The sequence below is a fragment of the Ictidomys tridecemlineatus genome, chromosome 5 (assembly GCF_052094955.1).
Source record: "Ictidomys tridecemlineatus isolate mIctTri1 chromosome 5, mIctTri1.hap1, whole genome shotgun sequence".
NCBI lineage: Eukaryota > Metazoa > Chordata > Mammalia > Rodentia > Sciuridae > Ictidomys > Ictidomys tridecemlineatus.
The window spans coordinates 133,971,091-133,989,460 of NC_135481.1; the positions used below are offsets into that span (position 1 = coordinate 133,971,091).

Genomic DNA, 18,370 nt, shown 5'->3' on the forward strand with positions numbered 1-18,370 from the left:
ATTGAGCTGCTATAAACATTGATCTGGCTGCACCACTGTAGAATGATAATTTTAAGTTCTTTGAGTATAGACCGGGGAGTGGGATAGCTGGGTCAAATGGTGGTTCCATCTAAGTTTTCTAAGGAATCTCCATACTGCTTTCCAGAGTGGTTACCAATTTGCAGTGCCACTAGCAATGTATGAGTGTACCTTTTTCTCCAAATCCTCACTAACACATATTGTTGCTTGTACTCTTGATAATTGCCATTCTGAATGAAGTGAGATGAAATCTTAGGATAGTTTTGATTTGTATTTCTCTAATTACTAGAAATGTTGAACATTTTTCATATATTTGTTGATTGATTATATATCTTTTGTGAGAAATGTCTGTTCAGTTCCTTAGCCCATTTATTGATTGGGTTATTTATTTTTTTGGTATTATGGTTTCTGAGTTCTTTATATATCCTGGAGATTAGTACTCTATCTGATGTGCATGTGGTAAAGGTTTTCTCCCACTCTGTAGGCTCTCTCTTCACATTATTGTTTCCTTTGCTAAGAAGAAGCTTTTTAGTTTGAATCCATCCCATTTATTGATTCTTGATTTTATTTCTTATGTTTTAAGAGTGTGGTTAAGGAAGTCAGGACCTAATCTGACATGATGAAGATATGAGCCTACTTTTCTTCTATTAGGCACAGAGTCTTTGGTCTAATTTATAGGTCCTTGTTCCACTTTGAGTTGAGTTTTGTGCAGGGTAAAGGATAGGGATTTAATTTCATTTTGCTGCATATGGTTTCCAGTTTTCCCAGTACCATTTGTTGAAGAGGCTATCTTTTCTCCAATGTATGTTTTTGGTGCCTTTGTCTAATATGAAATAACTGTATTTATGTGGGTTTGTCTCTGTGCCTTCCAGTCTGTACCATTGGTCTCCATGTCTGTTTTGGTGCCAATAGCATGCCATTCTTGTTATTCTAACTTTATAGTATAGTTTAAGATCTGGTATTGTGATACCTCCTACTTCACTCTTCTTGCTAAGGATTGCTTTGGCTATTCTGAATCTCTTATTTTTCCAAATTAATTTCATGATTGCTTTTTCTATTTCTCTGAAGAATGTTGTTGAGATTTTAATTGGAATTGCATTAAATCTGTATAATGCTTTTGGTAGTATGACTATCTATTTTATTTTATTTTTTTAGTTGTTGATAGACCTTTATTTTATTCAGTTATTTATATGTGGTGTTGAGAATTGAACCCAGTGCCTCACACATGCAAGCAGGCGCTCTATTGCTGAGCCACAACCCCAGCCCAGTATGACCATTTTGACAATATTAATTCTTCCTATCCAAGAACATGGGAGATCTTGCCATACTTCTACTTCTTCAATTTCTTTTTTTAATGTTCTATAGTTTTCCTTGTAGAGGTCTTTTACCTCTTTTGTTAGATTGATTCCCAAGGGTTATTGTTTTTTTTTTAAAGACTCTGTTTTGAATGTTTACATCTGTTAGCTAGCCCCAGAATTTATTCTAACTCGAGTTTTTTATTCTTTTTTTAGATTTTTAAAAAATATTTTTAGTTGTAGATGGACACAATACCTTTATTTTTTTATGTGCTGCTAATGATGTAACACAGGTCAGCATGTTGATTCTAATATGTATCCGCAGTGCTTTTCTAGGTCCCAAAGACCTTTTTCCATATAAGGAATACAAAGACAAGTTTGGGAAGTCAAACAAACGGAAAGGATTTAATGAAGGATTGTGGGAAATAGAAAATAACCCAGGAGTCAAGTTTACTGGATACCAGGTAATGGTTATTTAATTGTCACTTGCTTTACCTCATTTCTTTGGTTTTAATACGTTTCAAATTTTTTTAATTTACCCATCCATTTGAAGTCAGAATTCTTTGGCTCTAGTAGTATTTTGGATTAAATACAATTCATCCAGAGGACTACTGAAAAATTGAGTTTGACAACCATTTATTGGTTATTTGATGGAGGCAGGGTCTCACTTTGTTGCCTAGTCTGGCCTCCAACTACTGGGTTCAAGAGATTCTCCTGGCTCTTATAGCCTTTTCTTTTGAAAATCTTATGAATAAACTGAACCCTTTCAGATTAAAATAGAGTGATTTTTGTCACAGTCTGTGTTCCTTTCTATTTTTTAAAAATGTAATTAGCCAATATTTTTCCTTAGGCAATTCAGCAACAGAGCTCTTCAGAAACTGAGGGAGAAGGAGGAAACACTGCAGATGCAAGTAGTGAGGAAGAAGGTGATAGAGTAGAAGAAGATGGAAAAGGCAAAAGAAAAAATGAAAAAGGAGGCTCAAAACGGAAAAAGTCATACACATCAAAGGTACTGACAAACTCCCCATTGTTATTGTTACATATATATTCATTAAAAAGTTTTTAGATTATTTTATATTCATTTCTTGGGCACATAGATATATACTCTAGATTCTGTGGAACCTCTCCCTTTAGAGACAATATACATAGAGCAGAGGGACTGTGACAGGTAATTTTAGATGTTAGGCAATCTGGCTATTGATTCTTTAGGGCTCACTTGGCCCTGAAAATACCACCTTAGTTGGAGGAGAACTGTTCCTTAGTTAAGGATATAGTGTATAAATAGCTATGCCTCCTACAATGACTTTGAAACAAGATCTGAGCAATTTAAGAATATAAGAGACACATTACGTTTCAATACTATATATGTAAATATAAAGATATATTCTTACTTGTCTTTCTGTTTCAGAGAATGTGCTTTGACCTTTTTATTTATTCAATTCTTATATTTCCTGATCACCTAGTCTGTTCCAGACACTGAACTAAGTGGACAGTGGTGAGCAAATCCAACTCCATCCCTGCCCTCATGTAACTTATAATAGTAAATATAAACTGTGAAAGGTTATGAAAGAAATGAATGGTTGCAAGGAGTGACAGAGTAGGGAAATCTACTTTAGGTCCTTCTATAAAGGTAAAGTTTATGCTGAGACCTAAAAGAAGGGTATGGGAGGAAGAAAGGAGCCATATGTGGCAGAAGGAAAGGAATAGCAGCAAAACGTTGAGGAAGGGAAGAATTCAGTATTCCTAAACTGAAAGAAGGCAAGTGCTATTGGAGAATCATGACTATGTAGGAAAGTGCCCACTTGTAAGCCATATTATGGAGTTTGGATTTTATTCCAATTATAATAATAATTGAAGATTTTAAACAACAGTAGCATAATAATGTATTTACAAATTCAAAGTCTAGGTTTTTTCACAGTAATTCAGAAATGCAGTTGAAAAAACCAAAACTGTGAAAACTACACATTTTAGAAACTGAAAAAGCGAGATAAATGGATCCTTAAAGATCCAAGATTGGTTCAGGTTTCAGTCACACAGCTAAATACTTGGAAAAATTACTTCCACTTAGATTCTTGTACTTAGGAAACTCCTTAAAACAAATATCAAGAGGGCTAGGGTTGTGGCTCAGTGGCAGAGCACTTGCCTCACACATGTGAGGCACAGGGTTCAATCTCCAACACCACATAAAAATAAATAAACAATGGGGCTGGGGATGTGGCTCAAGCGGTAGCGCGCTCGCCTGGCGTGCGTGTGGCCCGGGTTCGATCCTCAGCACCACATACAAAAAACAAAGATGTTGTGTCCGCCGAGAACTAAGAAAAATAAATAAATAAATATTAAAATTCTCTCTCTCTCTCTGTCCTGTCCCCCTCTCTCTCTCACTCTCTCTTTAAATAAATAAATAAATAAATAAATAAACAAAATATTGTGTTTATGTATAACTTTAAAAATATTAAAAGAAAAAACAAGTACCAAGAGTTAAGCAGACTCTTAACATTTTATTTTGACAGTCCCTAAAATCTACCCTATTGACATACAGGTAAAATTTTGTGAATTCAGCATTACTTACCGTGAACCTAGTGAAAAACATGCAGTTGCTTTGAGTGAGGGTAATGTTTGCAACTGACAACAAAATAATTAGCATTTTCCCTGTTCCTGTCAGACTATATCTTCCATTGCAGTTATTTTTAAACTGAATTTCTTTCAGCATTTTGAACTTTTTTTTTATTATTACACCTATACAGCACAATTTTTCATATCTGGTTATATATAAAGTATGGTCACACCAATCTGTATCTTCATACCTATATTTTGGATAATGATGTCCATCACATTACACCATCTTTGCTAACCCCCTGCCCCCTCCATTCCCCTCCCACTCCTCTGCCCTATCTAGAGTTCATCTATTCCTCCTATTCTCCCCCTCCCTACCCCACTATGAATCAGCCTCCTTATATCAGAGAAAACATTCAGCATTTGTTTTTTTGGGGATTGGATAACTTCACGTAGCATTATCTTCTCCAACACCATCCATTTACCTGCAAATGCCATGATTTTATTCTCTTTTATTGCTGAGTAATATTCCATTGTGTATATATGCCACATTTTTTTATCCTTCCATCTACTGAAGGGCATCTAGGTTAATTCCACAGTTTAGCTCTTATGAATTGTGCTGCTTTAAACATAGATATGGCTGTGTCCCTGTAGTATGCTGTTTTTAAGTCCTTTGGGCATAGACTGGGGAGAGGGATAGCTGGGTCAAATGGTGGTTCCATTCCCAGTTTTCCAAGGAATCTCCATACTGCTTTCCATATTGGCTGCACCAGCTTGTAGTCCCACCAGCATTGTATGAGTGTACGTTTTTCCCCACACTCGCCAACACTTATTATTTGTTTGTCTTCATAGTAGCTGCCATTCTGACTGGAGTGAGATGATATCTTAGAGTAGTTTTGATTTACATTTCTCCAATTGCTAGCGATGATGAACTTTTTTCATATATTTGTTGATTGATTATATATCTTCTTCTGAGAAGTGTCTGTTTAGGTCCTTGGTCCATTTATTGATTGGCTTATTTGTTTTTTTGCTGATTAGCTTTTTGAGTTCTTTATATACTCTAGAGATTAGTGCTCCATCTGATGTGTGAGTGTTAAAAATTTGCTCCCAAGATGTAGGCTCTCTATTAACCTCACAGATTGTTTTTGTTGTTGTTGTTGTTTTGCTGAGAAGAAACTTTTTAGTTTGAATCCATCCCATTTATTGATTCTTGGTTTTAATTCTTGCACTATTAGGAGTCTTATTAAGGAAGTTGAGGCCTAAATCCCACATGATGAAGATTAGGGCCTACTTTTCCTTCTGTTAGATGCAGTTTCTCTGGTTTAATTCCTAGGTCCTTGATCCACTTTGAGTTGAGTTTTGTGCATGGTGAGAGATAGGGGTTTAATTTCATTTTGTTGCTTATGGATTTCCAGTTTTCCTAGTACCACTTGTTGAAGAAGCTATTTTTTTTCTCCAATGCATGTTTTTGGCACCTTTGTATAATATCAGATAATTGTAATTTTGTGGGTTAGTCTCTGTGCCCTCTATTCTGTACCATTGGTCTAGCAGTCTTTTTTGGTGCCAATACCATGCCGGTTTTGTTACTATTGCTCTGTAGTATAGTTTAAGTTCTGGTATAGGGATACCACCTGCTTTACTCTTCCTGCTAACGATTGCTTTAGCTATTCTGGGTCTCTTATTTTTCCAGATGAATTTCATGATTGCTTTTTCTATTTCTATAAGGAATGCCATTGGTATTCTGATAGGAATTTCAATAAATCTGTATAGTATTTAATTTCATTAAATCTGTATCTGGTAGTATGGTCATTTTGATAGAATTAGAGCAAGGTAGATCTCTCCATCTTCTAAGGTCTTCTTTGACTTCTTTCTTTAGGGTTCTGTAGTTTTCATTGTATAGATCTTTCACCTCTTTCATTAAGTTGATTCCCAAGTTTTGGTTTTTTTGTTTGTTTGTTTGTTTGAGGCTGGCTCTCAAAACCCAAAGCCCGAAGTTCTAGCCCACGTTGGGCTCATGAGCGCCTTAGCAGAATCACCTATCAGCACCTCTGCAGCATTTTGGACTTAAAACATCTACTTGAATTGACTTTATTTAATTTATGATTGACTGCTGAGCCTCTTTGTAATGTATTGTGACAACTCTTTGTTACCTAAGTTTGTCTAGACTTTTAACATTATGGATATGTGGCTTTTAAATTCCACTGCATAATTGCTTGTTGCAAAGACCAAAAGTAATATAAGGGCTCATCCTTGGAACACATTTACAGTTTAAAACAGTGTAGGGGTAAATACATACTTTACTTACTAAGACTTACCTGTTTTAAAGGAGCATTTAATTTGCTTTGCCTCAAGAACATGATTTCCATGATCACTTAAGAACCATGACTTTTTTTTTTCCTTGTGGTGCTGGAGATCTAACCAAGGGCTTCCACATGTTAAGAAGGTGGTCTACCACTAAACTACATCTCCATCCCAGAACTATTACTTTTTGGTTTGATTCTCAAATTTTCACATACATCAGAATCACGTGGAAGACTTTTTAAAATGATATTATTAGATCTTACACATCCCAGATTTCTATTATGGAAATCTAGGATAGGGACTGGAAATCAAATTTCCGGGTGAGGCTGATGCTGCTAATCTGGGAGCCATACTTAAAGAACTATTTATCTAATATAATCCCATTTTTCTCTTTGGCTTCCCAAAGGTTTTCTTTTTGCTTAATATGGTGGGGGTTTCCCCACACACACATATTTATCTCTTAATGTTATATAGTGTTCCTTTTTAAAAACTAGTAGTTCAAAACTTTTTTTATTACATCCCAGTTAGGTACCTCACCTAATTTCATTTGGGGTTGGGGGGAAGCTCAGTAATCATAATGAAAAGTAATAGATTTGAGGGTTTTATATATATATATATCTTTAGCAGTAAGAATATGGATGCTTCATATTTGGGCCATAACAAAATTATAGGTCAAAAACGTTTTGCATATAAATGATTTACTGAATACATTAGGGCTTATCAACTGCAACTAAACTGATGAAGACTAAAGTACCAATAATTTTAGTTAACAAGTAAAGATAGCAGCAGTTGGACAAAAGATCAGTTCGAGACCACATTGATAAAACACATGATAAACACTGATTTAAAAAACAAATTTTCAGGAATTCTGGGGATCCAAAGAGCTTTGCTGGTTTGGCAGCCAGATTTCTTAGAACAGATTTCTGAATATTGTGACTCAGTAGTAAAAGTCTAGTAGACTCACTTATAAGGTTACTCATAAATATCCTCTACAAGTATTGCAGATTTCAAGGAGTTGTACATTTTTATCTGTAAGCACTGCAGGTTATTATTTGAGAATTACTGTATGAAGCAGTTACCATATTTCAACAATACTATATTTATTAAAGCAAAACGTGTTTTATGTTTGCTGTTTTTATACTTAATCCTTAAGTCTAGACAGTCCACATTTGTATTATTAAATCTCCTTCCCTTAATAAAAAAATTAAAATGACCACATTTTAACTGACATTTGGATTTGGTTGGTAGTTCCAATTTAGAAAAATAGAAGCAATTTGATTATATATTTTGTCACATAACTAGAAGGCATTTTCTCTTTAGAAATTGCTTTTTAAAAAATTGATTGTGTGAGGATGCTCCATCTTGCCAGTTCACTTCTGGAAGACCAAAAGTGATTTGGCTAAATCAGTTTTGCTAAGCTCTTATTTCAATGGGCTTGACAATTCTTAAAATCTCTTGAAGAAGAAGTGTTAGAAAAATGCTACATTTTACTGTCTTAAATAAGGCACACAATTGAAGCCAGCTTTTTATCATTTTATCCTACTAAGAATCTTGCTATAAACTGTATTTATATTTTTATTTTTGTCTACAGTTATCCTGACTTTAAATGCAAGATGACATATAAAAAGGACTGGTTCACCATTACAGCCTTGGGTTCCTAAATAACTAACCATGGTTTAAAAATTAAAGTTTGTTTCTATCACTCATTGGTACAAATATTGTAACATGAATGTCCATATATTATTTTGAAAAGTTCACTCACTTCTCTTGTCCTCATTTTCACTACTGTAAAGTGATGAGCAGAACTAGATTGCCTTTAGGGTTCCTTTAGGTTCTGTAGCCTTCCTAAAATAGTGTCCACACAGCAATATTTATTCATTGACTGTTGAGTGTATACAAATCTGCTTTTAATATCACACTTGTGTAAAGAACTAAGATCTTCTAGCTCACCTCTACTTCCCTTTCCAACTAGTTAATTGAGGTAAAATGACTTGTCCAGTATTATTAAGCCTAGGCACCCTACATATTGTAGCTCATACAATGCTGCTATCTTTGTGTCTTTTATGTACACTTGTGCATTTGGATTTCTGCTTTTGACTATAATTTTTAACTTGTCTAAACATTTAGAAATCCTCTAAACAATCCCGGAAATCTCCAGGAGATGAAGATGATAAAGACTGCAAAGAAGAAGAAAACAAAAGCAGCTCTGAGGGTGGAGATGCCGGCAATGACACAAGAAACACAACTTCAGACTTGCAGAAAACCAGTGAAGGGGTAAGGATGGATACACACATAATTTCTTCTTTTAACATAGAAGACATTTTGCTTCAGTAGTATCTCAGCATTAGTAGACATTATGTTAGGAAATGGAGAGCTATTCTCAGCTTGCTACATACATCCTTTCACAAATCCTGAATAAATGATGGGATGCTTAGAGTCTTCGAATGAGAGTCGAGTGTGAATTACACCTGCCTGTCAGTTTGGAATTCCTTACAGATTTATTCTTTTTCAAACTAACATAGAAAATTCAGAGTCTTTTTTTTCTCCCCCAGAGTCTTTTTAAAGTACTTAACTGAAATTATGAAATTTGACAGCTGTATTTTTTTTACTAAATCAGTGACATGTTCAGAATAGTATATTACATATTTTTGCTGCTTTGCTAGAAGCAGTAAGTAATTGAATGTACCGGTAGGGACTCTAAATATTTAAATATTCAAGCAGTATTTGAATGTTGATATTTAACTTCATCACAAGCAAATGCACATTTGTAAAATTGGTAATAAAAGCAGAGTTTGCACCTACATATTTTCCATGAGCATTTTCTCTATGCAGACTAGTTGGACAGTATCAAATTATTTTAAAATAGTAACCCACTGAAAATATTACTCCTCTGGTTTCAGCTGAGTTCTTGCCTATTCATGTCAGTCTGTTCACCTCTCAACTTTCCTTCTTCATTCCAGTTTTCTATAATTATTCTCAAGAATATTGTGGTTCTAATTGTTCTCTTATTCCTTTCACCCAGCTCAGCCTTCCTCTGTTTTCTATCTGCCTTCCTTCTCTTGATGTCTCTCTAGTAAATAGTCCTATCATTACCTTTGCCTGCATCCTTTCCAGATGCATGCACCTGCCAACAATCACAGAATTTGAATATCTGGCTCACTTGATTTTCTTTTTATCCTACCTGCTCTTTTCATCCCAGGTAGCTTCAATATGCATGTAGCAAAAACACACAGTTTCTCTCCCTCTTTGCTTCCAAACTTATTTCTGAGTTTGATGAACTTAATGGACTTCTTGTGAAAGGGGAAAGGTTGTTCTATTCCTTTACTATTCAGAGTATGGTCTCTGAACAATTAGCATCAACATCACCTGGGAACTTATTAGAAATGTAGATTCTCCCAAACTCTGAATTAAAATCTGCATTTAAACTAAAGCTTTTCCAAATAATTCATATACACATTAAAGTTTGAGAAACATTAATCCACACCTTTCCAGGGTCCAAAATATCATTTCTTCCTTCCTCAAGATACTAAATTGTCCCCTTTCTCTCCTATATACTTTCATCTTCATTTCTGTTGGCTCCTTCCCCTCTGCATATAAGCAGTCTCAGGTCTCCCTTAATCTTGAAGATAGCTCCTACCAACCAAATATTGTACTCTTTTCATCTCTAAACTTCTTAAAAATAGTTCTCTTTTTCTCCCAGTCTCCATTTCATGACCTCCTACTCATGAAAACCTATTGCACTCTTGTTTCTTCTTTTTTTTTTTTTTTCCTCTCTACTGATACTAAGATTTGAACACAGGGGTACTTTACCACAGAGCTTCATACCCAGTCCTTATTATTTTTTATTTTTAAGAGGGTTTCACTAAATTGCTGAGATTGTCATCAAACTTGGGTTGCTGACATTACAGATGTGCACCACCATGCCTGGCTCTTGTTTCTTCTTTAACCAGTTTGTCGAAGCTGCTGTTGGAAAGGTCTCTCGTGGTTCTCTCTTTGCCAAATCTAGTATGCCCTTTAAATTAATCTTCATTTTTACTTCTGTAGCATTTAATATCATAAAGTAATTTCTACTCCTAACTTTTCCTCCAGTTAACCAATCTCTTCTGCTTTCTCTCCCTCTTCCTTCTCAGTGTCTTTCTAGAGCTCCTTGCTTCAGTCTGTCTTAGCATACTTGTATACTGAAGATCTCCCATATTCATCTTACCCACTGACATGATTTCAGTTGTTGTGTTATTGATAACTTTCTGTTCTATATCTCCTGCATTGTAGATATATTTTTCTAACTGCTGTTTCTACTTGAATATCTTGAAAGCACCTCAGAAAATACTAGTTGCTACTTGACAGCAATAGCAACCTATGTGCTACATGCTGTGCCAACCGCCTTACTTGTATTATTTTATTTATTCCTCATACAAACCCCAGGAGGTAGGTGTGTAAGCATTGTCTTGAATTTTTTAGCTGGAGAAACTAAAGCTGAAAGAATCAGCCAAGGGTCTCATAGCTAGTAAGAACCAAAGAACATTTCATTTTTAACTCATAATAATATAGCTGTTACATAAAAGAATATGTATGTTTGTGTCTATGTGTATATATGTATATATTAAATATGTTACAAAGCATAATATTTTTATAATAAATATCAGTGACCATATCACTCAACCCAAAAACATTAGAGTTAATTTGTATATATTTAAGTGTTCTTTCCAGTCCCATCTTCTTGTCCAGAAAGAACACTACTGTATTGATTTTTTGTTTTTAATTTTAGTCCATACCTACCATGTACATACATATTTAAACAATATATTCTTTTAAAAATCAATTAATTTTGCTTGGTTTTGAACTTTTAAAAAATAAAGATACTTACCACTGTACTTTTAAGATTCCTTCATGTTATTATATGTGGCAGGAGGTGATTCAGTTTTCATTGTTGTATAAGATTTAGTTTTGTGGTGGCTGGGGTGTGGCTCAGCAGTAAAGTGCTTGCCTCCCACATATGAGGCACTGGGCTCGATCCTCAGCACCACATTAAAAAAAGTAAACAAACAAAATAAAGACTGTGTCCATGTACAACTAAAAAATATTTAAAAAAAAAAGATTTAGTTTTGCGAGCACACCACAGTTTATTTATGCACTCTGGTGTTGATGGGCATTTGGGTTGTTTCCACGTTTTTGCAGATAAGAACTATGTTGCTATAAGCATTTTTATTTTGTCTCCTAGTGAAATAAGAGTTTCCTTATAGTGGGTAACTGGAACTGAAAGTACTAACTTTATGGTTTTTTAATTTTACAAGATAATACCAAATTACCTTCCCTGGGCCAATTTGTACTCCCATCAGCAGTGTATAAGAGTTCACCATAATTAACTTGGCATTGTCAGACTTTGGTTTTTGCCAATACTGTGGGTATAAAATGATCATTATAGTGTTAATTTGTAGTTTTCTGATTAGTAATAAGATTGTGCTTATTTTCATGTTTATTGATTCACCAATGTTTGCTCTCTATGCAGTGTTCATTTTTTAAATTTTTTTCCCATTTTCCCATTAGGTTTTTTTTCTTATTGATTTGTAGGGCTTTGCATATTCTAGATTCTAACATGAATTGTCACATACCTCACAGATATCTTCTCCAAGTTTGTGTCTTGTCTATTCAACTTCTTTATGATCTTTTACAAAACATACTTTCTTAATTTTATTGTAGTCAACTGTATCAAACTTTTCTTTAATGGGTACTATTTTTCCTGTCTTGTTTAAACATGCTTAACCATTTAAGCCAGCATCATTTGTTGAATGGTCCTTTTTTTCCCTCTGTGATCTATACATTGTCATCTGTCATATAGCCATGGGACTCTCTCGCTCCTCTATTCTGTTCTTTTGGTCAATACCTACTCTCTTCATTATAGTAAGAGGCCCTAATATAGTAATATTAGGGCTATTAGCCTAATATTAAATATTTTTTGAGTACTTAATAGTCATGGTCTGGGATGTCAAGAGGGACTTTTTTCTAATGTAGAATTTACAGCACCTGTGCCAGAAGAATGATCAAAGTGAGGAATTACCACAAAATGTTAATGTAAGAAATAATTGTTGATACAGTGTCCTCTATTTAGAAGGCAAAAAGACATAAGATCTAGTACACATAGGAAGGGGTTGCCATAGGTCATCTATTGAAACAAGAGGAAAAGGCAGAGAATTTGAGCACAGATACAGGTAAGTAGATATTCAGGGTGAGAGGTCATTCAAGTTCTGATGTGATTGCTTCTATATTCTGAAGAAGCAAGGTCAGCACTTGAGAGTGAGAACAAGGAAAAGTGTTGAAAGATTCAAGAGAAAGGAAAAGGTGTAAAATAGTCACTTAGAAGAATAGGAGAGTGAATGGACTTGAGAAATGAAGTTCTGACAGACAGAGGTAAGGGCCCGCTGGAGGCTAGTGATCATGAATTTAAAGTGAGAGCAGTGATTATATAATTGTGTGTTTCTCTCCAGGTGTATTCCAGTTATGCACAGAACAGAGAATTGAATTTAACTAGAATTGGAATTTGCCAAGAGATTAAAGTACAGGAGGTTAGAGGCCAGGGAGTTGAAGATGTATACAAGGGAGATTGATTATAATCATTGGATTCAAACTATGTTAAATGGGGAATATGGACATAAAGAAGAGATAAGATCAACAATTTTTTTGTATCAAATTATTAGAGTTAAAATACCAGATACAGGGAGTGAGCTGGAAATATAGGTGGTAATAGAAGAATAAAATGTTTGAGTCAAATTATAGAAGGGTTGCAATAGTTTCTGGTGACAGTGTGGGTGCTGTTGATATTTTATGAGTGGGACAATCTATCATGTGAGCACTAACCACACCATAGAGCCCCTATAGTTTTGACTCCTATCCATTGATTGCTAGTAGGAACCCCTAAGTTCAACATGAAATGTTCCTCTATAACCTTGTTCACGAAACAGTGCTTTAATAGAATATTTATAAAAACTCCCAGTGGCTGCAAATCACTTTCTAAGAACTAACCATGGAAGTCACTGAGGTACGGTAGAAGATAAGATCTTTGAAGGGAGGACACCAAGAAATCAAGAGACCAGAGTGTTGAAAAATGATCTACATGGCCATTGAAATTATAGAAGTTATGACATTGAATGACAGTGGGCCGAAGCTAAAACTTCAAGGTGAAGGATGAATAATCCAGGGACTCTGTAGTTATGTATCAAGGAATTACTTATAGTCATTCAGTGGGAATGAAAGCTGGGAGGATTTTTTTTTTCAGGGGAGAACAGAAAAGAGGAAGAATGGCTTATAAACAAGAACGACACTGTCCCCATCTCCAGGGATAGTAGTAAGTAACAAAGGTATGGGAAAGGAAAGAATTGCCATTTGAGAGGCTTGCAGGGAAAGAAATAGCACTGCCTTTAGGGGAAACAAGGTCTCAGAATAAGTTTGTGAGTGGAATATTTTGGAAAATTATGTTAAATACAGATTTTTCTAGTGGTTTGCTGATTTCCAGGGGATGCCATGGAAGAAACTGAGGAATTTTGGGGTGGGAGAGAACCTCTAAGAGATGAAGACATAAAAGGATACATACATAGCTGACTAGGAATAAGAGCCCAGAAAGTGATGGATGCTCTGGAGCCCATCTGTGGGAACTGAAGTAAGCGAGGATGAAAGGCGTATAAGGATGAAAATCCTGATGGCCTCAAGACAGGTGGTTGTTGGTGGTTATGAATTTTGGTATGGGTAAGAGAAAAGAATTTCTTACAAGGGATACCTCTTTACCCCAAAAGGTTCTCTTGACTGCCTTCTCCCTCCTATCAGTGGAATCATGAGTCAGAAAGGGGCAGACTCCCTTATCCAGAACACTTTAGTGCTTCCCTTCTTAACTTTCTTGGATAAAAAGTAGAGGTTTCTGATCTCTGGCCAGGAGAACACCAAGCACTGATTGGCTTAGATCTGCTGTAATAGTTATCTATTGCCACCTAACAAATTACCCCAAAACCTAGTGGCTTAAAGCAGCATTTATTATCTTGTCTCTTGTGTGGACTAGGAATCCAGGGAGGTGCAACTTGCTGAATCCTCTATTTGGGTGTCTCTCAGAGTTTCAGTCAGGTATTAGAGGGTCCAGTCATCCTAAGGTTTAACTGGGAATGGATCCTCTTTTAAATTCAAATAGTTACTGGCAAGATTCAGTTCCTTACCTTTGTTGGACTGAAGTCCCCAGTTTCTCACAAGCTGTTGACCAGAAGCCTCCCTTGATTCCTTTGCACATGGATCTCTCCATGAGGCAACTTGCAGCATTGCAACTGGCTTCCTCAGAGTAAGAATCTCTTGCTAGCAAGTGAATACTACCAAAACAAAAGTGAGAGTTTTTTAAATTCAGTCTTGGAAGTGACATCTTATCAATTTTTTGCTCCATTCTATTCATTAGAAGCAAGTCATTAGGTTCAGCCCATATGCAAGGGTATTACACAATGGGCATGAATACCAGGTGGCAGGGACAATTGAAGACCATTGAAGACCATGTCAGAAGGCTGCCCATCTCTGACCCAACTATAGATACAAGAGGATTAGTACTAGTTTAAATTGGTCAAGTTCTTTCCACCCCTGGAGAGTTGGAACCAAGTCCTGAAATCTCAAGGCTGCCGTATAATTGAGGGGAGGTGCAGAGGATGGAGTAAATGTTAGGTGGACAGCCACACTATTCACCAGTGTACTTGCTTTCATTCTTCTGCCCCTGAAGCTGTTGTTATTTCTACAACATTGATCAAGTATAAATTCCTTATTCTAGCATATATTGCCCTTCACAATCTGATCCCAAGTTATCCTTCCAGTCTGATCTCTCACCATTTACTCTAATTTATTCTTGGTCTCCGGACCTCTTTAATACTCTTAGAAGTTACTGAGGGCCCAAAATAGTTTTTATTTATATGTGTTATATCTATTAATATTTACTTAATTAGAAATATCAGAAATTTTTAAAATACTTAATTCATTTTAAAATAATTCCCATTATTTCCCATATAACATTTTTATTAAAAATAACAATTACTTGCTGGATACAGTAGTGTATAGTGGTGTATACCTATAATCCCAGTGACTCAGGAGGGTGAGAAAGGAGGATCACAAATTCAAGACCAGCCTCAGCAATTTAGCGAGGCCGAAAGCAACTTTGTAAGACCCAGTCTCAAAATAGAAAATAAAATGGGCTGGGGATATAGCTCACTGGTAAAGTGCCTCTAGGTTTAATCCCCTGTACCAAAAAACAAAACAAACAAAAACCTTCTATTATTCAAAAAATGTTTTATATGATGAGGGATATCATTTACATTTTTAAAAATCTCTTAAATGTCAGTTTTAATAAAAAAAAAAGCCGCTAGATTTTCCTATCTGGTTCTATATTCTGTCTTTTGTGATACATAGTTTGGGTGAAGTATATCTGAAGAAAATCAGGCTTCACATAGATATGGAATTGAAAAATGAAAATACAAGTATTTTAATAATCTTGTCAGATAATTGTGGGTATTCTTGTTTGGCATTATAGCAATTGTATAAGTGATAATTTCTTAAAAGGTAGTTGTAATGTGGAATCTAAACTTTTCATATTCAGTTGAAATTAAGTCCATTGGACTCTCTGGTACTTTTAATAGCTTTTGCCTGCTTGGAAAATACTGATTGACTGAGTTATTTGGGTCTTCCAAATATTGACCCATTTCATTGTATTTTTAATCACATTTCACTGCCTCTTCAAAAAAGCCTTTAAATGTAGGGAATCTGAATCCTGGAGGATTCAAAAGTCTTATTTTCACCTAAATGCTCACATTTTATTATTGGCAACAAATATTCGTTTCCGCTAAGTAAGTAATTTCTACAAAGTGCCAAATACCCATAGCCATATTGAATTATCAGTTTGTTTTTTTTTAAGAGAGAGAGATAATTTTTTAATATTTATTTTTCAGTTTTCAGCAGACACACGTCTTTTTTTTTATTTTTATGTAGTGCTGAGGATGGAACCCAGCGCCCCGTGCATGCCAGACAAGCGCGCTACTGCTTGAGCCACATCCTCAGCCCTAATTAATAGTTTTTTCATGTAAAAAAAAAAAAATGGTGCTTTGGGCTGGGGATGTGGCTCAAGTGGTAGCGCGCTCACCTGGCATGTGTGCGGCCCAGGTTCGATCCTCAGCACCACATACAAACAAAGATGTTGTGTCTGCTGAAAAAACTAAAAAAATCTCTCTCTCTCTCTCTCTCTCTCTCTCTCTCTCTCTCTCTCTCTCTCTCTCTCTCTTAAAAAAAATGGTGCTTTGTGGAAAAAAAGGAATCCTCATGACTTACAGTGCCTTCTAGCTTCTGTTTATTATGCTCTGAGTATCCTTTTACCTTTGCTGCCAACCTACAACCTCTCTTGTTGTACATCCCATTGAGATACCTCACAAAAGACTCTGATTGGATTCTCCAGCCATTACCCAAGGTCCATGGCACAAAGAGGTTCATGGCACAGGGATGGCAGCCCATAAATAAGCAATTATTTCGAGCAACTATATCAGAGACTGTAGGTCTGGCAAACACGGAGAGCACCATGTCTTAAAATATATACCATTATGAATTAGCAAGATATATTTTTCAAGGCATAGATATGAATAGAATGATCATGGTATGGAAAGTTAAGTTAAAACATCTCAGATTTTAGAATTTACTTTTACAAGCACTTCCTTGTCAGAGCCTTTTTTATAAACAAAAAAGCTTGTCCTTAAAGTGTAGTCACATGCTGGTACCACCTTTATTTTGGGGCCTCAATTTAAAAAAAAAAAATGGGCTGCTATAGGATCTGTCCCAAAATACTCTTCAATATGAGCTGAGCAATTGCTAACTATGAATTTTCTACCAATGTAAACAAAGAATTTATCGCCTTTCACATTGACATTAATACAAAAAAATTGTTAAAGGTTTCTGTGGTTGATCAACATTTTTCATTGTTCTAATGGGTGTCTTCCTCCTTCACAAGAGAGGAGAATCCTCCAGAGTATCTGTATCATCTTATATCTAGCGTTTTTATGTAATAAATTAACTCACTTGGCACTGTATTTTCCAAATCCACAGATTTTAAGTGTAGGTTTGATAACTTGTCCTCCTTTAAGGGTCCTGTAATTACTGACATGCAATATAGGTTTTGGCTATTTTAACTGAGAACATGCCCATCTGTGCTTACAAACAAGTTCATTTCCTTAGTGAAATGAAGAACTAAAGTAGGCTGTTTTTAGAAAAAAAAATATGTGGGACCTGATTTCCCCTTTACATCCATCCCATGAAAACATTACTTGGGGTGGGAGATACTGTATTTGGGTTAATGGTGAGGAAAACAAAAACAACATCTCTTGGAAGAAATATAACCTAACACAATTTAAAATGGAAACAAATTGAAACATGATTCTTTCACAACATAGAAAGATTTTAATCTTATCTCTGTCATACATATGACATCTAAATTTTTAAAAGAAATCTAGGCCAGCATAGGTGGCACATACCTGTAATCCCAGCGACTCAGGAGGCTAAGGTAGGAGGATCACAAGTTCAAGGCCAGCCTGAACAATCTACTAAGACCCTATCTCAAAGTGAAAAAGAACTGAAGATTTGGCTTGGTGGTAAAGTACCCCTGGGTTCAATCCCCAGTATCAAAAAAAAATCATCCTTTATATTTTTTTTCCAAATGCAGGAAGTCAGAGACTATACATCTAGATTTTGTTAACTCTTGTACTTAAGTTATGTGTCACAAATAATTAATTTGTGTTTTAAAGACTAATTTGTGTATACTCCAAGTGATTTTTAAATTTTAGGCAGCTTACCTTTATTTCTGACACCACAATCCTCACTAAGACAAATTAACATGAGTTTCTCCATTGACTTTATATATTCCAACAATAATCATTTTTTCCAGTGGTACAAAGTACCCTTTACTACACTTCCTGCCTGGGTAGACAGTAGGAAAAGTTTATCATTTTTACTTTTTTGTAATGAAACACTAAAATATTATATCCTTCAGCTTTGTGATAGGTATAAAACAAAACCTCAGAAGCCATTCTTGCTGAGTATTAGTGCCACAATGCAGAGTAAAGTCTCAGAAAAACCAATTATATACTCTACGGGTGTGGATGGCTTTCAATATTAGTATCCTAAATCATCTAAAGGCTTGTTTTCTTTCTTTTTTACAG

At 35.4% G+C, this 18,370-nt stretch overlaps 1 protein-coding gene across 15 annotated transcripts in view; it reads left to right on the forward strand.

Annotated features, from left to right (window-relative positions):
• The window catches only part of LOC110597668 (hepatoma-derived growth factor-related protein 3), an 86,740-nt gene that overhangs the window by 40,361 nt on the left and 28,009 nt on the right, over window positions 1-18,370 (forward strand). For all 15 annotated transcript variants that reach the window (XR_013439384.1, XR_013439390.1, XR_013439385.1 and 12 more), the window contains exons 3-5: window positions 1,639-1,777; window positions 2,164-2,322; window positions 8,295-8,441. Coding sequence is in view for 2 of the 15 variants with exons in the window: in XM_078051110.1 (XP_077907236.1) it covers window positions 1,639-1,777; window positions 2,164-2,322; window positions 8,295-8,441 (445 nt within the window). In the remaining 13 variants the exon portion in view is untranslated. The remainder of the gene's footprint in view (window positions 1-1,638; window positions 1,778-2,163; window positions 2,323-8,294; window positions 8,442-18,370) is intronic.